Source organism: Mytilus californianus, unplaced genomic scaffold (genome assembly GCF_021869535.1).
Source record: "Mytilus californianus isolate M0D057914Y unplaced genomic scaffold, xbMytCali1.0.p SCAF_1, whole genome shotgun sequence".
Taxonomy (NCBI): domain Eukaryota; kingdom Metazoa; phylum Mollusca; class Bivalvia; order Mytilida; family Mytilidae; genus Mytilus; species Mytilus californianus.
The window spans coordinates 116,355,477-116,378,685 of record NW_026262581.1 but is presented as its reverse complement, the minus strand read 5'-3'; the positions used below and the strand labels follow the sequence as shown (position 1 = coordinate 116,378,685).

Sequence of the window (23,209 nt, the reverse complement as noted above, 5' to 3'; positions counted from 1 at the left end):
ACAATGTCAGAGAGATCCATACACTAACACACAAGTTATGTCTGGAAGTTACAAAAATGATTATTTTTGGCCCCTTTTTTGCCCTTAATTCCTTAACTGTTGGTACCATAACCCCCAAAATCAATCCCAACTTTCTTTTTGTGGTATTGAACCTTATGGTAAAATTTCATAGAGATCCATTCACTTAAACTAAAGTTAGAGTGCGAAAACCAATGTGTCTTTGGACGACAACGTCATACCAATATACGACCGCAAATTTTTTTTGTGGTCGTATAAAAATTACTTGATATTTAGAAGAAAATAAAAATTTTGCAATTTTTCCATTTATATAGGGGCATAACTCTAGAACGGTTAAAGTGACACCACCAAAATTCAAACTTGATCTGTGTTTTGTGATAATAAGCATTGTGTATAATTATATAAGTTTCATAACATTTGGTTGAGGCAAACTTAAGTTAGAGAACGGAAACTAAAAATTTTGCAATTTTTCCATTTATAAAGGGGCATAACTCTAGAACAGTTAAAGTGACACCACCAAAATTCAAATTTGATCTGTGTTTTGTGGTAATAAGCATTGCGTATAAGTTTCATAACATTTGGTTGAGGCAAACTTAAGTTAGAGAACTGAAACTAAAAATTTTGCAATTTTTCGATTTATAAAGGGGCATAACTCTAGAACGGTTTTAAAAGTGACGCCACCAAAATTCAAACTTGATCTGTGTTTTGTTGTAATAAGCATTGTGTATAAGTTTCATAACATTTGGTTGAGGCAAACTCAAGTTAGAGAATGGAAACCAATTTTGGGACGTACGGACGTACGTTCATACGTACTGACAGACAAGGGTAAAACTTCATGCTCCCACCGCTACGGCAGGAGCATAAAAAACACAGATGGAAAAAAGATGAAAAGTAGAAGAATATGTATAGTAAGTCTTGGTATACAAATCTTTGAATATCAACAAACTATTTGTACAGTTTTGAGCCAAGGTAGCTTTGATTGGTATAACCATGCGAGATCCAAAAGGTATTTGGCACTTCTCAGGTGCATCAAAAAAGCAATGCATTGCATACGTTTTTGGTCATGCAAAGTCCACTTTCACAACACATCCTTAGACAATCAGTCTCAGTGATCCAGTATTAAAGTTTATAATGATATTGATTGAAATGAGGCAGTTGCACATGATCAAGATTCTATCAGCTGAGTCAAGAAGTGATAATTTTATTACAAAAAGAAATTAAATTAACAATTTAATATACATATCTTTATTTCTTACCAATAAATATGAAACAATGATATATTCGATTAAATCCCTATCCATTACAGTGCCTTTATATCTATGTAAAGAGTGCCCTATAAGTGAAGTCCTCCGTGCATAAGGTGACCTTAAAGTGTAGCCAATCGCGCTAAGAGTGCCCTCTGAGAAAAAAATTACCCTGCCCTTTATAAAAGCTGCAGGAGACACTATAACGTCACAGCAAGAACACAATTTTCAAAAATGTCATTTACATCCATTCCAGCTCTAAAGACCTTATCGCTATTTTGAAATCTGTGCCGCTTGACCCGAGAATCTGCGCCTCTTGAACTATTGACGTCATACAACAATCACTTTTCCATTGTGTCGTCAGATATGTTCTATTATGAACTCAAAATTTTACGGGAACCTTAGTGAAGTCCAGTAATTGCGGACAAAACACATAGCGATAAGGTGTATTGGTCACCATAATATTGTTAAAATACACAGATGGTATCAGCGTGATTCGAAGTCTCAATCTCAGGATCTAAAGGCAGCACTCATACCAAATGAGCCAAAGAAGATGCAGTCCGGTAAATCTGCCCACATATAGCTTTGATGGTATGTATTTCTGCATAATTATATACAAACTGTATCAAATTTAATATAAATTGTTTCATTGACAAATCAACTTTGAGTAGTTTATCTCATTTCCCAAAAAATATCTGAAATAATTTTTAAAATTAACAAAACAAGCGGGTCCATCGTGTTTTTATCGGAAATCTGTTTGTCAGGTAAATCCACCCATGCGCAGCAAATATATATGGAGGGCCGGTTTATCACAAGTTTATGAAATGAAAAGGTCATCTATTTATTCATAGACCACTAATAAAGTGATTCCAGGGAATCCAAAAAATAATTTCAAGTCAGAAATGAGTTTTGTAAGCAATAATATGATTATCGTTAGCTTTAGGAACAGTATTGTATATATCACTATATTTTCGTAATAAAGGATTTTTCTTTAAAATTTGACATGCAGTGATGATAAGTACAGTTCATATGAATAAAATAGCAGAAGAAATATTCATGGAAGTGACAATTAATGAAGAAATGGGAGTGGGCGGGTTTACTGGACGGGCGGAATTACCGGACACTACTGTATCAACAATCATACTATTGACGTCATACAACAATCACTTTTCCATTGTAGGGTCAGATATTTTCTATTATGAAGTCAAAATTTTACGGGAACCTAAGAGAAGTCCAGTAATGGCGGACAAATAGCGATAAGGTGTATTGGTCACCATAATATTGTTAAAATACACAGATGGTACCAGCGTTTTTCACAAATTTTGCAAATGAAAAGGTGATCTATTTTTTCATAGACCACTAATAAAGTGATTCTAGGGAATCCAACAAAAATTTCAAGTCAGAAATGAGTTTTGTAAGCAATAATATGATTATCGTTAGCTTGAAGATCAGTATTATATATATCACTACATATTTTCGTAATAAAGGATTTTTCTTTAAAATTTGACATGCAGTGATGATAAGTACAGTTCATATGAATAAAATAGCAGACGAAATATTCATGGAAGTGACAATTACTGAAGAAATGGGAGTGGGCAGGTTTACCAGACTGGCGGAATAACGGACACTACCATGTGTATCAACAATCATACTATTGACGTCATACAACAATCACTTTTCCATTGTAGGGTCAGATATTTTCTATTATGAACTCAAAATTTTACAAAAACCTTAGAGAAGTCCAGAAGGGGCGGACAAATAGCGATAAGGTGTATTGGTCACCATAATATTGTTAAAATACACAGATGGTTAACCAGCGTGATTTTGAAGCCTCAATCGCAGGATCTGAAGGGAGCACTCATACCAAAGAGCCACAGAAGATCTTCCCTAACTCAACCAATCAGACGACATATCAACAATCATATCAACAATACCAGAAGTCCATTATGGACTTCTGACAATATTCAATAGTCAATAATTATTAGAGACTGTTTTGCAATTATTTCGTTTAGCATTTTTGTTCAGTAGAACTGAAAATAGACATAAAAGGAGATTATTAAAAAAAAATCATTATTCATTGTTTTTACTCTGATTAATTTAAAACAGATCCACTGAACTTCTATATTAATATTTCGCTTTGTGAAAAATACATGTGATCTCTCAGTTCAAAGGTCATCATTTCGTTACAAAAAATGTTTTGCTTGTGGAAACAGATGATTACTGCAGTATTTTCATTTTCTTAATATTTTTAAAATCTTAATGGCAAAGTAATTCTGTCATTTTTACGGACTGTCACCTTTGTCATTCCAACACCGACAACATATACACGTCGTCTCGTGCTTGTGTTTACGCCTGTAGAAGCCATTTTGACAGATGCCCTGTGCCCCGGATGAGAACTATTTTCAGACTCATTCAATGCAAATTCTTCCGAAGAAAAGTAAATAGAAAACATAAAAACTGGCATTCCACAACAGAACATTAATAGCATTGCTTTTTATGATGACACACATTGTATGTTGATAAAACTAAGTGCTTTGATACGATATTTGTCATATTCAAATAATGTTGTTGTACTTTTTCATGAAACGTATTTTTGATAGAGCAGTGAGTAGGCTATCGTAATTTTTGGCGCGGGTCATTGTTGTGATTCTTTAATAATTTTCCCTATTTTTTTCTTGTCATGAAGAACTTTTAATCACGTATGGATTCAGTGCATATCAATCTTTACTGATAAATTAACTTATGTTGTAAATTGTGTCGATTATCTATGATAAAGACCAAAAGACCGATGTAAATTCTGCACAGGTAAGGCTCGTCTCAGGGCAAACAATTTCATATTTTCACACTAATCACTTTATAATGTAAGAAAACTTTACACAGGAAGCATACTTTTTGAACATTATGATAACGAAGTCAGCTTCTAACTATCAGTTTCACATTTAATGGTAGGATTCTAGACAAAAAAACATACAATATTACAGTAATAAATCAAGAATGGCCGAAATAAAATGCTTTGATTTTGATTCATCCAAGGTATGTCACGATATGCTTCTAGTAATTAGACGCACTTATCATCAGAAAGATAATGCACATTTTACTGCCATGTAAAAACAAAACCCTGCAATGGTATCAGTTGTAGGTTGCTCCAGGAAATTGATTGTTTGACTAAATTACAGTTTAAATACAAAAATATTGGTTTCTAAATTTATGGGTCAAGTCTGTCATTGGGAGAAATAACTTAAATATCAGTCATAAAATAAAGTGATTTGTTAGAAAAAATATTTATACTTCTGATGAAACCATTATTTGAATTAACAAAGTTGCTTGTATTTTTGACAGGCTTACATGGATTATGAGTTACCTCCCCTTTGACCACAAAATGGTTGTCAATATTCAGTAAGCAAAATTATTTTCAAGTTGCAAAACTTTTCTTTGAAAATGTGAACAAGTTACAAACAATGGCTAGAATTTGTAATAATAAACTGGACCATGAAAATGGATAAAACAAACCAAATTGGGTTCATATAAATTTTGTGGTAATGGAAAATTTAGTAATATGTATTTCTTTGTTGATTTGACGAAACAAACATTTAAATTGTTTGGGTTTGTGGTCTAATGGTTATGAACAATGGCTACAGTGCTGAAGGTCCTGTGTTTGATCCTGACTCAGGGTGCTGGAAATTTCAGCACATTAAAAGGGTGATTTTCACCCTCTCCAAAATCACCCTCCCCAGGGTTTCAACATTAACTTTTATACCAACTTGTCCAGTTGGGCAAGTGCCCTATTACTTTTACTTGTCCGAAAGTGAAATCTACATGCCCAAACTTTTACATGCTAAACTGACAACAACTGACAAATTTGTTAAAGTTTAATTTCATTTTCTCTTTCAAGCTTTTACGTTTTTCCATCTTAGGGAAATACACATCCGATGTCAAATTCTAAAGTTAGAACAACGAAAATAGACCTCCGCTATCCATTGGTCGGTGGGAATAACATGCGTCGGAGACGCCCGAGTGGTGTCCCGATTGATAACGATAATGACGAAGCAACGCCGTAGCAGCCTGATTGGCCAATATTTTTAAACGTGATCTATTTTTGGTAAAATGGGGAATTCAGTGCGAACAAATGACGAAATATACGCATTGAAGGGTGGTTAAAACCACTTTACTTGACCGTGCGGTGTTATCACTGAGTAATCTATGGACAAAACAACAGACACTATTGATTTTGTGAAATTTTAATCATATAACACTTTTTTTTTCACTTGCCCGATCGGACAACCAAGATGATGTTTTTACTTGTCCGAATACGGCATTGACTTGCCCCCGGCAATCGGACAACCGTTAGTGTCGGACCCTGCTCCCACACCGGGATTTGAAATTAGCGGTCATCCACTCGCCAATTGCAAGTGTTTTTCTATGTGGGCTCTTGAATATGTAATCACGTTAGCCCTCATGGTGAGTGCACTTTGAAAATTTTATTATTAAAGTCACATGATATCAAGTGTAGTTCACAGAAACTCGTATGTTTTCCTAACTGGTATCTGCTCAAAATCAAATGAACAATAATTTGCCGAAAAACCAGTTTTAAAACTGTTACATTTTTTCAAAGCATAGGATCCTACTTCATTATTCGTTTGACACCAATTTGATGTTGGACCAGGATCACCTGATCACAGGTTCTGTTTTCACCACTTTAATTTTATCTATGCATGTGTGTGTCAAACTCTTTTTGCTGTCCTCTTGTTTGTTTTGTACAATGCCACAGAGTATTATACATGTAACATGTAATTAATGTTCTTTTGAAAACTGTTGTTTTGTTATATACATGACAGTGTTCCAGCTAGAATTTGAAAATGGAGGGGCGTGTACATGTTTATAAAAAAAGTGCACTTACATGTAAGCATGCTCCCCCATGAAAAGGGACATTAACTATACATGTACAGATTTATTTGTATTATGAACCATAGTACTACACACACTTACACAATCATTTAATTTCAAGTACAACAATTCAAAGAACCATGATCATATCTTTCTAAATAATATAGAAAGATATGATCAGTGTTCATCAGATTTTGTTAATGAAAATAACTGCTATTTATAGAAATAAGAATATGTGGTACACATGTATGTTTGCCAATGAGAACTGTCCACCAGATATGCAATTATTATCATTATTACAGTATCAACCTAAAAAGAAATCAAGGATATTCATTATCCATTAAACACATGTTTATATAATATGTGTGCTCTTGTATCTACACCAATATTACTTGGTTTGTTGGGAATTAAATAAAGATAAGGAATGTGGACTTTAATCATTTCTGACATTATAATGTCCATCACATTGTATATCTTCCACTATCAATTTTTAAGCAAGTTTTATAAATTGCATGTCAATGCATTTTTCTGTTTATCAAACTGCAATAACTGTACTTTGATTGAAATTAGTCTTTATAATATTTTTCTGAAGGCATTTAAAAAGGTTAAGATGTCTAAAATAATTACATTCTTATTAAAACAATTTTGAATTCAATTTCATATATAAATTCTGTTCCGTTGTTTTCCTCTATTATAGTTGATGTGTTTCCCTCGGTTTTAGTTTGAAACCCGGATTTGTTTTCGCTTAATCGATTTATAACTTGAGCAGCGGTATACTACTGTTGCCTTTATTTAGCATCATGGTAATGTGATGCTATCTGAACTTAGTTTCTTATAGATAGTGTTATGGATGTGATGCTTTTTTTCTAGAAACAAGATGGTATCTCATAATTTCCTGTTTATCAGGATGGTATAAGAAATTATTAGAAGAACACTTCTCTAACTAATAACTGAAAATATCCAGTTGAATGGTTGATGATTATAAGGAAGAAGATCCTTTTTTACTGGTCTATGACTGGAGTCGCATTATGTGCGACAAAGGGATTACTATCCCAGTCTAAATGATAAACTCTTAAATCTACAGGCCCAGGGCTCAATTTTTGTCTTTATGGAAAATTTTGTTAGATTCTGTTGGTCTGTAGAGATGATTTTTACAGGCCCAACAGCATATTTACAAGCCTGGGCAGCTGGGTCTGTGGTTAAGCGTGAAGACTGCAGTATCCAGCAGCAGCATAAACTATTTGTATAAAGCTTTTATATTTCAGAAGGTAGAAGACCTGGATGCTTCATACCATGTATGCAGATACCTTATGTTACAAAGTTTCCATCTGTCTTATGTCCATTGATTTTGAACTCATTTTCATGGTTCAGCGACTGCTTGAAAAATAATAAGTTTTTTTGTCATGTGAATTTTTCACTTATTATGAGTAAATGATATCTATATTTGGTATATGGGTTCCTTGCCATGTCTACATGACGATGATGTCCATCAGACAGGGTTCACCTAACCCCTACCTCATTTCATGGATCACTGAGGTAAAAGTTACGTAATCAGGTCTGTTTCTCAAAAACTATAAGCAGTATGTCAACTATATGTGGTGTATGGAATGATTGTAAGGAGAACATGTCAGTCTGGCCGGCTTTATCTGACTTTGACATCATTTTCATGTTTGCTGGTCAAAGTTCAGTTTTTATACTACTGCAAAAATTTTGATGCCGTTTAATGCAGGGCTTCCAAAACGGTCATATTGTCCGGACTTGATCAGTAAATTGTTTATTTGACTTATTGTGCCGAGCCTGAACTGCACATCTATAGATTTGCCATTTTAAAATGATTCAGAAAAAAATCGAGGTTTATGTGATCTTTTTGACCTGACCTCTTGCCTTAAACAGCCACACGTTTCCAGTCATAAAAGTGACATGATGAATAATCACTATCAAATCAAACCCTACTTTAATACCCTCTCATTACAATCAAGGCTAATCAGTTGTCTGACAGCTGAAATTTACCTGTTCAGGCAACAGGTAAACTATTTTTGAGCCCCCGCTGTTGCGGAGGGGGCATTAAGCTTTACCCTTGTCCGTACATCCCAAAATTGGTTTCCATTCCCTAACTTAAGTTTGCCTCGACCAAATGTTATGAAACTTATACACAATGCTTATTACATGTACTACAAAACACAGATCAAGTTTGAATTTTGGTGGTGTCACTTTTACCGTTCTAGAGTTATGCCCCTTTACAAATCGAAAAATCGCTGAATTTTTCGTTTACGTTCTTTAACTTTAGCTTGCCTCAATAAAAAGTTATGAATCTTATACACAATACTTATTACTACAAAACACAGATCAAGTTTGAATTTTGGTGGCGTCACTTTTACTGTTTGAACTAGTACACTCGTGTGCAGGTGTGAGCTTTAATTATGCATCAGAATTTTTCAAAAGTGCTAAAATTATCATTGATACCTTTATCTAAAGTTCATTTCGAGTATTTTTCTAAAGAAATAACGTGGTGGCGTCACTTTTACTGTTTGAACTAGTACACTCGTGTGCAGGTGTGAGCTTTAATATTATGCATCAGAATTTTTCAAAAGTGCTAAAATTATCATTGATACCTTTATCTAACGTTCATTTCGAGTATTTTTCTAAAGAAATAACATGGAAAGAGCTACTTAAACTCAATAATGCTTTGTAAATATACAAAGATTTTATGTATCCGTCTCTGGTCCATGTTTTACCACTGTCAAGTCAACATCCAGTTTTAGAAAAATGTTTTTTTTTAAATCGAAAGTGAAGTTGTTGAACTTGACAGCGTAATTTTCCACAAATAAAGAGTCTAAGGTAGATATTACTACGCTGATGTTAATTGAACAGTTTACGTCAGAACATTGAATTTTTATCAAAAGCCAAGTTTAAAATCTTTTTTTGTGTCAATTATTATTTATATGATGCCCAGCGTATTAAAATGCTTGCCTTTTGTTACTAAATCGGCAAGAAATCGGGATAAGACAAAAAATGTCCGGCTGGCTCAAAATTTTTTTGGAAGCCCTGGTTTAATGGTATGAAGTTGTCGTCTTCATCATTGTGTCGTCCCTAGACATTTGGTTTACAGATAATAACTTAAGTATAAGTGTATGGATCTATGAAATTATACCAAAGGTTCCATACCACAATAGGAAGGTTGAGATTGATTTTGGGGGTTATTGTTCCAACTGTTTAGGAATTAGGGGCAAAAAAAAACGGATTTTCAGGTTTCCGGACAATAAATGAGTATTAGTCTATGGATCTTTATGAAATTTTACCACAAGGTTTCATATCCAAAAAGGAAGGTTGGGATTGATTTTGGGAGATATGGCCCTAACTGTTTAGGAAAAAGGGGCCAAAGACAATACTTTTCTAATACTTTGTATAAATTGCTTATTTTGTGACCAATTTCAATGGGGTTTAATTCAAAGTCTTGAACTCTTGGGGTTCTTTAGTATGCTGAATCTTATTTTGAGTTTAGATTTTGGATTTTGTTCCCATTGCTAAATTGGTCCACATTGAGGTCCAAAGGGTCCTAAATTAAACTTTGTTTGATTTCATCAAAAATTGAATTCTTGGGGTTTCTTAATATGCTGAATCTAACTGTGTATTTAGATTTTTGAATTTTGGGCCCTGTTTTCTAATTGGTCCACATTAAGGTCCAAAGGGTCCAAAATTAAACTTTGTTTGATTTTAACAAAAATGAATTCTTAGGGTTCTTAAATATGCTGAATCTAAAAATTATTTAAATTTTTGATTTTGTGCCCGGTTTTCAAGTTTGTCCACATTGAGGTCCAAAAGGTCAAAAATTAAAGTTGGTTTGATTTCGTCAAAAATTGAATTCTTGGGGTTCTTTGATATGTTTGATTTAACCATGTATTTAGATTTTGGATATTGGACCATAAAAGGTAAATGTCCAATATCAAATTTTTAAATTCTTAGACTAGACCACATTCAATCTTTGTCAGAAACAAATATTTAATCACAATCATTATCCAAATTCAGAGCTGTATCAAGGTTGAATGTTGTGTCTATACTTGCCCCAACTGTTCAGTGTTTGACCTCAGCGGTCGTATCAAGCTGCGCCCTGCAGAGCATTTTATTGTGTTACAGTCTGTTTTCAAATACTATAAGAAATAGGTCAAATATATTTGGTGTGTTGTCTGTCTGACAGGATTTATCTGACCGTGACCTCTGCTCATTTTCATGGTTAATTGGTCAATCTTTAGTTTTTGTGTTTTGGTCTGTTTTCAATTACTATATGTGATACTCGTAGTAAAACCTTAATCTCTAAGACTTTCAACATAAATTCTTAAAATCATTGGTCAGTAAAGCAGGCGAGACCTTTCAGCGTTTGCACTCTGGTTTAACTCCTTCCTTAAAGAAAAAGGCGCACACAAAAGGACACATTGGCCCACAGGGACAAAAGGGCACAGGGTTCAAAATTTTGTGGGCCGGACACAATATCTAGACGCCCTGGTGTTCACAATACTTGCTTTCATCATCGGCAATTTTCCTTTTTTACCAAGTCAATGAAACAATTTTTCATTTATAAGTAAAGAAATTCAAAAGATTTAAACGATTTATTTTTGAAACGATATATTTTTGTAGAAAAGAGGTGAAAGCATTGACTTTACAGATTGGTCGTATGATATTCAAACAAACAACTTTTAGAAATATTTTCTTTCATTTCCAGTAGTTGTTACTCCAGATCGTATATCAAAACATTCTGATTTTTGGCAAAATAAATTTGTTACTTCATTAGAACATGATGAAATTGCCTTTTGTTAATATTTCATCCATGCGTCATATTCCTTTCCAAATCGCTTGTCAAATATTGTCTCTTATTTTTCGTGAATTTTTCTACGTCTGCCATTCAAATATTTCTACGAATCACAGATCGAAGGCAGGATTCATCAGAAGCGGATCAGATATGACTGAAATCCGTATTCTTACAATAATAACTACAGATGCTTGAATGGCACAGCTGACAGAAGATTAACTAAAAAGGAAAATTACACATTCAACATGCATTAACATACTTTTTGGTAAAATCTCAATGCTAAATGTAAATATTTCCATGTAAATGCATTGTTTCAACTTATTGATTAAAGTTGCTTAACTTGATAAGTTTATATATATCTTTTTTAATGGAAGACAATGAATTTTATAAACATAATAAACAGAATAGTTTTTTAATTGAATTTTAATTGATATATGATACTTTCTTTTCCTTTTTGATATAAAAAAAAGTTCTTATTAGTACTAGATATTTAGTCGGTAGTTTCTGGCAAGAAGGCAAATATAAATTCATAACTTTAAACGATTATTTAAAGGGGCATTAGCTGTCAAATTCATGTTCACCGATTTGACTCAAATTTTCATATTTGATTTATAACATACTAAAAAGAATATCCAAATTACTAAAAGTTTAAAATAAACAATTAACAATGCATGGAGTCCATAATATATATCAGCATTTCAAGTGTATTTTTATCTAGTCACCATCTAATTAACCATCGATATGACCTCCGAAGACTGCCGACGGTCATATAACCCGATTTAAACATAAATATAGATAGATAGTGACCATGTGCAATTGAATTTTTCTAGGTCTGTTTGATTTCATGTTATAGGTTAAAGAAATAAGTTAATCATTGTTTTTACCTGTATAAGAATGATTTTTTGTGGATTGAATCAGTCAACGAAAAGGTTCACCCTTATTTCACTTTCAATGTTGACATTCTTTTCCTTGGAATAGCTGAACACGCCTAGTACATGTGTAACCCATCGCTAGCTAAGGGGTTAAATGGAAGTTCACATGAATACGTTATCACATGAGGCCGATTTATTCACTTGCAAGTCAATAATACATCATCAATGTTTTTGAGCTTATTTTGACAAATTTGGACCAAACTAGCTGCTTATAATGAAATATTATTTCAAAATTCCGCTTTTATTAATACTTGAAACAAACAGATTTGTGCTTATTTTTGTCTATATCGTAGCTAATGCCCCTTTAAGACATAAACTCAAACAAATGTTACTTTGATTGTATTCTCAGGTATGAATTGAACAATATACAGAATAATTGAATAAATAGGTTACATATGGCCCTTTGTATAATTGTAAAAACCAAACATTGTAGCACCACAGGCGAACAACTTCAACTAGCACTTCTCTTTTAAGTCTCACCACTTCTCCCTATGATTCTGAAGTAGTGTGAGCCCTGATGGAAATGTCAAAATAAAAGTAAAGTCCTTCAGTTTTTATACGACCGCAAAAAAATTTTGCGGTCGTATATTAGTATGATGTTGGCGTCGTCGTCGTCATCCGAAGACACATTGGTTTTCACACTCTAACTTTAGTTTAAGTGAATGGATCTCTATGAAATTTTACCAATAGGTTCAATACCACAAAAGGAAGCTTGGGATTGATTTTGGGGGTTATGGTACAAACAGTTAAGGAATTAGGGGCCAAAAATAATCATTTTTGTAACTTCCAGACATAACTTGTGTGTTAGTGTATGGATCTCTCTGACATTGTACCACAAGGTTCCATATCACAAAGGGAATGCTGGGATTGATTTTGGGGGTAATTGCCTCAAAATTTTAGGAATAAGGGGCCAAAAGGGGGGCAAAAAACAAGCATTTTATACACTACAGCTCGGGTGGATTTTGCTTTGTCCACCGGCCCACCATGGGAGTGGGCACGGGGTGGGCAAAATTTGTACCTTGTCCACTCTGCCCACCTGTAGGAGTGGGCATTCAATTTCTTTTGTTTCATCTAAAGACTTGCAAGTACAATCACTTGAAAAAAGCAGATAAGCATTTGTAATCAATATTTTTACAAAAAAGAGATTATAGCTAGAGTGGGCACGGGTGGACTGCCCACGGTGGGCCGGTGGAAAAAGCAAAATCCACACGGGCTGTTGTGTAGTTTCATGACAATAACTTGTTTGTAAGTGTATGGATCTTTATGAAATTGTACTACAAGGTTCCATATCACAAAGGGAAAGCTGGGTTTGAGTTTTGGGATAATTACCCAGAACGTTTTGGAAAAAGGGGCCTAAAGGGGCCAAAAATAAGCATTTTTCTAGTTTGCAGACAATAATGTGTGTAAGTGAATGGATCTTTCTGAAATTGTACTACAAGGTTTCATATCACAAAGGGAAAGCTGGAATTGAGTTTGGGGGTAATTGCCCAAAACGTTTAGGAATAAGGTGTCAAAAATAAGCATTTTTCTAGTTTCCAGACAATAACTTGTGTTCAAGTGTATGGATCTCTCTGAAATTGTACTGCAAGGTACCATACCACAAAGGGAAGGCTGGGATTGATTTTGGGGGTAATTCCCTCAAAATTTTAGTAATTAGGGGCCGTAAAAGGGCAAAAAAACAAGCATTTTTCTAGTTTCAGGACAATAACTTGTGTGTAAGTGTATGGATCTTTCTGAAATTGTACTGCAAGGTTCCATATCACAAAGAGAAAGCTGGGTTTGAGTTTGAGGGTAATTGCCCTAAACGTTTAGGAATTTGGGGCCAAAAAACAAGCATTTTTCTAGTTTCCAGACAATAACTTGTGTTCAAGTGTATGGATCTCTCTAAAATTGTACTGCAAGGTACCATACCACAAAGGGAAGGCTGGAATTGAGTTCGGGGGTGATGAATCATAAGGGGGTTCAAAAAATTTGGGGGGAGGGATTTTTTTTTCCTTTTTTTTCTTTAAAATTTTCCATTTTAAATTGGTTATTTCTGATTTATATATAAAAGCAAATGATAATGATGTGGTTTGAATAGGTAAATTAAAAAATTTTAAGTTCTTAGACCACTTTCATTCTGTGTCAGAAACCTATGCTGTGTCAAATATTTAATTACAATCCAAATTCAGTGCTGTATCAACCTTGAATGTTGTGTCCATACTTGCCCCAACTGTTCAGGGTTCGACCTCTGCAGTCGTATCAAGCTGCGCCCCAACGGAGCATTTTATTACAAAATAATTTCCACTGAAACTACTGGGCCAAGTTCATTATAGATAGAGATAATTGTCAGCATCAAGAATGTTCAGTAAAGTAAGATCTACAAACACATCACCATCACCAAAACACAATTTTGTCATGAATCCATCTGTGTCCTTTGTTTAATATGCACATAGACCAAGGTGAGCGACACAGGCTCTTTAGAGCCTCTAGTTTAGTTTTCTGGCAGTCTCTACAGTACTACAGTTCTTTTTTAGTTAGAAGTACTGCTGAAGACTTTCACCCTTTTTTCAGAATTTTTAAAACTGAAAGTGGACCTTTTTGAATTTTGAAGTATCTCTGATGTATACTATAAGCAGTATGTAAACTATATTTTGTGTATGGAATGATTGTATGGTGTACATACTAGTCTGACAAGATTCCTCTGACCCTGACCACATTTTCATGGTTCATTGGTCCATGTTATTAGTTGATAAGCTTCTACGTCATTTTGTCTTTGGTGGAGAGTTGTCTCAATGGAGAATTACCCATCTTCTTATTTTTATATGATGAAGTTTTTGTATAAGTATAATAATAAGAAGATGTGGTATGATTGCCATTGAGAAAAATCTCCACCAGAGACCAAATCACATAGAAGTTAACAACTACAGGTGACCATATGGCCTTCAACAATGAGCAAAACCCATACCACATAGTCGGCTCTAAAAGGCCCCTAAATGACAAAAGTAAAACCATTCAAATGAGAGAACTAACGGCCTGATTTATGTACATACAAAGAATGAAAAAAAAATATGATATACAGCAACAAACGACAACCACTGAAATACATGCTCCTGACTTGGGACAGGCACATACAGGATGTGGTGGGGTTAAACTAGTTTGAAGGCCCCAATTCTCCCCTAACCTAGGACAGTGGTGTAAAGGCACAACATAAGAACAAACCATGCAAAATAAATATGAGAAACAACAAAAACAACAACCACTAAATTACAAGCTCCTGACTTGGGGACAGGCACATATAGAATGAGGCGGGGTTATACTAGTTTGTTGGCGGCAAACCCTCCCCTTAATCTGGGATAGTGGAGTAACAGTACAACATAAGAACAAACTATAAAAATTAGTTGAAAAGGACTCAACTCATCAAATTGATAAAGTAGAACGACATCTAACAAAAAATTAGACCTGACGTGGAGGGTATTTAGGTTTGTTTTTGTAAGCAATAGGTTAACTTTTTTTTGTGCGTGACTGGACGTGGCAGGGTATTTAGGTTTGTTTTTGTAAACAAAAGGTTAACTTTTTTTGTGAATGGAATCTTTGGAATGATTGTAAGGTGTACATTTCTGTCTGGCAGGGTTCATCTGACCTTGTTTTCATTTAGATGGAGGGGCCTCGGTGGCTGAGTGGTCTAAGTAGTTACTACTGTAATCACTAGCCAGTCAACACTGAGGTTGTGAGTTCGAACCCCGCTCGTGCGGGTGCACTCGACTCCAATCTTAATTGACTAGGATTGTCAGTTTTCCTATCAAAGGTCGGTGGTTTTCTCCGGGCGCCTCAAGTTCGAATTTGGGTAGTGTCACTTTTACTGTTTTTGCGTTATGCCCCTTTAAAAATTGAAAAATTGCTAAATTTTTGTTTCTATACTCCAACGTTCTCTCTGGGTGGCGTCACTTTTACAATTCTCTCGTTATGTCCCTTTATAACATATGTAAGCAGGGACATCATATATATGTGCCATGGACACATTCTCCATATAATTTATACCATTCATAATGCAAACATGATTGATGTCTTTATGGTCGTTTGTTTAAAAAAAAAAGTAATGCTTGTTTAATTGTGTGTTCTTATTGTTTGTTTTGTATGTTTTGAATTATCAGAATTGGGGATTTACCAGTATTAAATCTTTGGACAATTATTTGTTGATGGCAGGTCTTTGAATTTTTGATACTTGGCATTGATTTAGAGCTACGCGTATTATAGGAACATCGTTCTTTTGTTGAAGATTGTATTTCTCTGCAGATGTCTTTTTAAGTTTTACCCTTGTCCGTCTGTACGTAGTCCCAAAATTGGTTTCCGTTCTCTAACTTAGAGTTTGCCTCAACCAAATGTTATGAAACTTATACACAATGCTTATTACCTCAAAACACAGATCAAGCTTGAATTTTGGTGGCGTCACTTTAACCGTTCTAGAGTTATGCCCCTTTATAAATGGAAAAATTGCAAAATTTTTATTTTCTTCTAAATATCAAGTAATTTTTATATGCCCGTTTACGGGACGTGTTATGGTATACCTCTGTCTGTCCGTCTGTCTGTCCATCGTCAACATGTCGGAAATTAACTCAAAAGTGCTTTAACCAATTTGCATAAAACTTTGGTGAACGTTCATATCTATTGACGTGAACTCCCTTTCGTTTTTTATAAAATTTAGTTTTTACGTTTCCGAGTTGTGGGGTTTTATTCATTAAAAAAAGGGGGATTTTCCAGTTTTGGACAATAAGTCAAGAATGCTTTCACCAACTTGCAAAAAATTGTTGTGAATTGTTTATATCTATTGACATGAGCTCCCTTTCTATTTTTATAAATTTTAGATTTTAAGTTTCCGAGTTTTATTCATAAAAAAAGGGGGAATTTTCCAGTTTTTCTGACAAAAACTCAAAAATGCTTTCAGCAATTCTTATGAAACTTTGATGCATTGTTTGTATGTAATGATGTAAGCTCCCTTTCGAATTTTATAAATTTTATATTTTACATTTCTGAGTTATGGGGTTTTATTCATTAAAAAAAGGGGTGATTTTCCAGTTTTAGGACAATAACTCAAAAATGCTGTCACCAATTCTCATGAAACTTTGGTGAATTGTTTATATCTATTGATGTAAGCTCCCTTTTTATTTTCATAAATTTCTAATATGACATTGAGAATTAATTGAACTTAATTTGTTTATAGTCTGACAACAGATTTACTAAGTATTGCACAGCAGCAAGAAATCTTTAATTGAATATAAATTCAATTCATATAACCCATTTCAAGATCTTTCACTACATTTATTCAGAAACCTATAATATGTCAAATATTTAATTACAATCCAAATTCAGACCTGAATCAAGCTTGAATATTGTGTCTATTTTTGCCCAAACTGTTCAGGGTTGGACCTCTGCGGGCGTATCTAGCTGCGCTCAGAGAAGCAGTTTATTAAAATTGGGAGTTATCTTCCTTTGTCCATGATTATAGTTCAATCAACTACAATCAATGCTTTATACAATGCAATGTTTGATTTTGACTTCCACTGATAAAACACAGATCAAGTTGAATTTGGGTAGTGTCACTTTAACCAATTTTGAGTTATGCCCTTTATAAATCGAAAGATTGCAAAATTTTAGTTTCCATTCTGTAACTTAAGTTTGCACCAACCAAACATTATGAATCCTATACACAATATTCATTACCACAAAACTAAGATCAAGTACAAATTTTTTGTTTCCGTTTTCTAACTTTTGTTTGCCTCAACCAAATGTTATAAAACTTATACATAACCGTTCTAGAGTTCTGCATGTTTACAAATAGAAAAATTGCTGAATTTTTTAGTTTCTGTTCTCTACTTAAGTTAGCCTCAACCAAATGTTATGAGACTTACACACAATGCTTATTACCACAAAACTCAGATCAAGTTCAAATTTGGGTAGCGTCACTTTTACTGTTCTTCAGTTATGTCCCTTTATAACAATATGCTATGCAAGCGGGGGCATCATCTGTGTTCACATGTGGACACTATCCATATTTATTTTGTCTTTGCATTGCTATCTTATTGACATACCTCACATCTCCTTTTATCCATGCTTGTATAACAATTATGTATGTACATTTAAAGTCTAACTAATTTCTCTCTTTCCCTCTCTAAATGCTTTAGGACATCAGAAGTCTAAAAATTATGTTCAAATTGTAGGTTTTCTTATAGGGTGTGTTAAAGAAGTACTGCTTATAATGACCATTGATATTTTGTATGCTGTTGTATAAGCATTCATTTCATGACGCTTACTTAAAAGCAGGATGTTTCAGTGACTTAATTTACATATTTAGCTGAATGTGTAAGCTTAAGTAGATGAACTTGGGATAGCATGGACAAGAAATTGAACTTGAAGAAGGGATATTCTTTATGTATTAAATCATGACACAAAATCCCAATTAAACATTTAAATATTTAAATAAAATCCAAACCAAGGAATTGCTCTTCATCTCATAGTGACGGAATATAAGCTTACACCTCATTGCAAGCTTTGAATGCTATTGAATGGGTATTTGAGAATTTTTTAAAGAAAATGCCTTATTCTTCAGTCATTTCTCAATGGATATAAAATAAGCACATTCATCAAAATTTTATTATCAAGTGAGTTTTAGTAGTATTTTGTAAGTATAATCCATTCCCATAAACTTTTTCATGCAATACATATGCAATAAGGCAATCCCTCAAAATGGATTTTTGAGTTTGCTGCAAAAAAGTAAGGTGCAGATGAATTTGAAATGGGGCTTTTTTTGTTCTGTCAACATAACTGATTAAAATAGAAATGAGAAGAAAAAAAATGCTTATATTTTTCTGAATTGAAATAAGATGCAATATGATGGAAACACAATTCAGCTTTATTTTTTTACTTCAATATACATGTGTATCACTATGACACGGTTTTATTGTTGAGCATGATTTTGCTATGTATATATTTATCCTTTATTGATTGATTTTCTGTTCTTTGAGCAGTGCAGTGTTAATACTTAGATTTTAAGTGAAATAAATCTGTTCTAAGATTTTTCATCCTAATGATTTGATACAAAAATGATACCTCTCGTTTTCCATAATCCTGGGAATGTTTTGCTTAGCGTTATATGATAATTTGCAGAATTTATTTAAATTTTTTTTTTCCATATTTCAAAATTTATTTTATTGTTATCCCTTTATTTAAATTTTTTGTTTATGACTAGAAAGTGAATTTTCATACTGATAATGCTCCCTTCTCCCATACAGATGCGGAAATGAGTCTTGTTTTAAAAAAAATAAATTACACATGGTACATTATCTTTTCAGTTTATTGGATCCTTGTGGTAGTGTGTCATTTAGTTTATTGGGTTAGAAGTTAGAACTCAGTTTGAAATTGAGTGCTAAATTGATAGTTTATGGTGACCATTTCCTGTTTAGTGTAATTGGGGTCCAATTTGTATTATAATGCTTCAGTTAATGCTACATAAGAAAGTGCAGAGCTTGCATATATGTGTGTGTTAGTTTCTTTTATTTTGGTATTATTTTATTCTTAGTGTACAAGTCTTTTGTAAGGAGTTTTAGCATTTTGATCAGGTCTGTGGTTAAAAATTGTATGGATAAAAACTAAGTAAGTTTGAGACTTAATATTAACAAGGAATTCCTTGATATTATAATAACTGATGTCAAATCTATAGGACTTCAATACTAATTAATTCTTTAAAATTATGAGTTTTTGATTATAGAAAAGAACTGAAGTAAATGAATAATGTTTATTTTAATTTTTTTTCTGTGATCACATATTTCACTAATTAGTTTCCTTTACACATTAATTGATAACTGGTATACAGTATAATCTATATTTACAATACTCTATTGTACATGTATAATCACTTCACTAGATCAGAGATCTTTACTTGTATATAACTTTGTAAGCTTTATATTAAAATACAATGTAACTTTCAATAATAATTGTAATTTCTACATGGCATAAACAAAAACTCTGTTTTATATTGTTTATTGGATTTTGATTTATAAATAGAAATGTTAGTTGAAGTATAAGTACTTAATTTTCAAGGTGATATAAATAAGGAATATCAGTTCCTGCAATACTCAGTTATCAACTGGTGTTTACAATGCTGGTAAAGAAAAGAACATGAGGGGATGGTTCTGACACTTATAAAAATTATTTGGTTGTCCAGGCATTGGAATTCAACGATGATCTGAATGGGTTTTTGTTTTGTCCTAACTATTAGTTTATGGTTGTAAGGTTGTATTAGATTCATAGAAATACTTACTTCACATATTTGCATTATAAGGCTTGAGACTTCTTGAATTTAGTGCAAAAGTGTGGAAAAAGACTCATTTTGAGATCTTGTAACTTTTATTAATTCGATGAGTAACAGCTTTAGCCAAAAAGATATTTTTTTGGAGCAATATTCCTTTGTTAATATAGTGATTAACATGTAGCAAGGTTAAATCTAAATCATTTAACCAAGAAGTTTAACATTTAAAATTTAACTGCAGGATATAGGAAAACCACAAATTTTAATTTACAACTGAATAAATCTTTTCTACTGGCTTGTATGCAGACTTTGGCAGAACCATAAAATTCAGATATCTTCAAAATTACAATTTACCTCAATCCATATGATACAGTTCCACTTGTGATAATTATAGATAATGGCAGACCATTGTCAGATTTAGAGAAGTTTGAATTTCCTAAACTTGATCCTGGCTGAAAATTTTATTTTTGATATTAATACAGTTATTTTATCTAACTAAAATTTTTTAAATTGATCCTGAATGTTGTAACTGTTGTTGTGCACTTGATTCCAAATGGTGAAGAATTTCCTCATCAGACAGGATTGCGTAAATTTGTTCTAGACTAACTGTACACATTTCACTGACATTTGGTTAGTTAACCTTAATAAGAAATTTTAAAAATTGTTGAGAATATATTTGTTCATTCTTCACTCCTTCATTCCTAAACAAGTCTGAATTTAGGATAGTGGAGTACATTGTGCTATCTTCAAATTGGTCTTCTGTTCTTTGATTAAAAAGAAATATGATAAAGATTGTGATGTTATAGATTTCCATTATTTTTCAGATGTGACCATGTAAAAAGTAGAAACCATGAATGGTGAAGTTCCAAGTGTTCCAATAACAACACTTGCGGGGATTAGTAGTTTAACAGATTGTGAGTTATATTATTTGTTGTTTCCATTAAAATTTATTGTATTTATAGTTAAAACAGGGGTCCCCCACCTTATAATAGATTTGTTTATATCCAAAAATGATTCAGGTCCTTACCTAAACCATATATTATTACTTTCCTTGATCAGACCTTAATAGTTTTCCAGATATTTGTCTATAGGGGACCTGCCCCATCAATGTCATATCATTAATTGTTAAATATCTTGGAAACTTGAGATTCCCATCCCCAAACCATTTACATTCCCAATTTTTATGACAAGCCCTTAACAGTACACCATTGGTTCTGTCTTTGGGAAAGTTGTGCCCACCTGGTCATCATAAAATATTTAATATATCACAAACTGTTCAGATCCCCATCCATAAACAATATGTATCCTGAATTGCCATGACAAGACTTTTTGAGTACACCATAGATTTTGTCTTGATATGGGGATGCGAATCATGCCCAGCCCTTCATATCCTAAATTGTTAAATATATTATAACAGTCAAGATTCTCACACATTGAACATAAATATTTCTTTTTTGCCATGACAATATATTTTCAGTACTAAATATATTTTGTTGTTTTTTTTGTATAGAGAAACATAGGGATTACTATCTGGCGGCGATGGCTTTAAATATTTGTATAAAGCTTTATATTTCAGAAGGTAGAAGACCTACATGCTTCATACCTTGTATGCAGATGTCTTATGATATGATTTTCCATCACTCATATTTCCATTGTCCTTGACCTTTTCATGGTTCAGCAACTGCTTAAACAAAAATGTATCAGTTTTTTTGTCTTGTGAAATACTCAATTATTATGAGTAATAGGATCAGTGATCAAGGGTTCTAAGTTGAAGTCTGTATCTGTGATACTATAAGCAATAGGTCAACTTTATTTGGTGTTTGGAATGATTGTAAGGTGTACATATCTGACTGGCAGGTTTCATCTGACCTTGACCTCATTTATGGTTCATTGGTCAGTGTTTAGTTATTGTGGTTTGGTCTGTTTCTCAGATACTATAATTACTAATTAATAAATCAACTGTACAGTGTTCTCCCCAGAATTTTCAAATAGAACCGTGGAAATCAACATAACACTGGTTTTCCAAAAATTATAGCACCATGGCCCTATACATTCTATTACAAAATCATCCAAGATAGCACCATGGTAGAAAATATAGCACCAGGGTACCACAGTGCTTTTAGGCCCTCGGGAGAACACTGCTGTATTTGGTGTATGGAATGATTGTAAGGTGTACATCTCTGTCTTGCAGGTTTCATTTGACCCTGACCTTTTTAATTTTTGCGGTCGTATATTCAATGGTATGGCGTTGGCGTCGATGTCGTCCGAAGACAAATTGGTTTTCGCACTCTAACCTTAGTTTAAGTGAATAGATCCCTATGAAATTTTACCATAAGGTTCAATACCACAAAAAGGAAAGTTGGGATTGATTTTGGGGGTTATGGTACCAACAGTTAAGGAATGAGGGGCCAAAAATAAGTATTTTTATATGACCGCAAAAAAATTTTTGGGATCGTATAATGGTTTGATTTCGTTTGAGTCGTCGTCCGAAGACACATTGGTTTCCGGACAATAACTTAAGTTTAAGTGAATGGATCTCTACTAAATTTTTAAGTTTTACCCTTGTCCGTCTGTACGTACATACGAACGTCCCAAAATTTGTTTCCGTTCTCTAACTTTAGTTTGCCTCAACCAAATGTTTTGAAACTTATACACAATGCTTATTACCACAAAACACAGATCAAGTTTGAATTTTGGTGGCGTCACTTTTACCGTTCTAAGAGTTATGCCCCTTTACAAATGGAAAAATTGCTGAATTTATTGTTTCCATTCTCTAACTTTAGTTTGCCTCAACCAAATGTTATGAAACTTATACACAATGCTTATTACCACAAAACTCAGATCGCTTTTGAATTTTGGTGGCGTCACTTTTACCGTTCTAGAGTTTTGCCCCTTTACAAATGGAAAAATTGCTGAATTTATCATTTCCGTTCTCTAATTTTAGTTTGCCTCAACCAAATGTTATGAAACTTATACACAATGCTTATTATCACAAGACACAGATCAAGCTTGAATTTTGGTGGCGTCACTTCAACAGTTCTAG

The 23,209-nt window shown here is 33.4% G+C and overlaps 2 protein-coding genes across 3 annotated transcripts in view; one reads left to right on the top strand and one right to left on the bottom strand.

The window, feature by feature from the left end:
* The window catches only part of LOC127731664 (sterol carrier protein 2-like), a 30,471-nt gene extending 26,791 nt beyond the window's left edge, over positions 1–3,680 (bottom strand). Inside the window, exon 1 of the mRNA XM_052240445.1 lies at positions 3,559–3,680. Coding sequence (XP_052096405.1) covers positions 3,559–3,627 — 69 coding nt within the window. The 5' untranslated portion in view covers positions 3,628–3,680. The remainder of the gene's footprint in view (positions 1–3,558) is intronic.
* A 178-nt stretch (positions 3,681–3,858) lies between these two features.
* LOC127731503 (nipped-B-like protein) overlaps positions 3,859–23,209 on the top strand; it is a 71,198-nt gene continuing 51,847 nt past the window's right edge. For both annotated transcript variants that reach the window (XM_052240330.1, XM_052240329.1), the window contains exons 1-2: positions 3,859–4,067; positions 20,991–21,080. In XM_052240330.1, the coding sequence (XP_052096290.1) occupies positions 21,017–21,080 (64 nt within the window). In that variant the 5' untranslated portion in view covers positions 3,859–4,067; positions 20,991–21,016. The remainder of the gene's footprint in view (positions 4,068–20,990; positions 21,081–23,209) is intronic.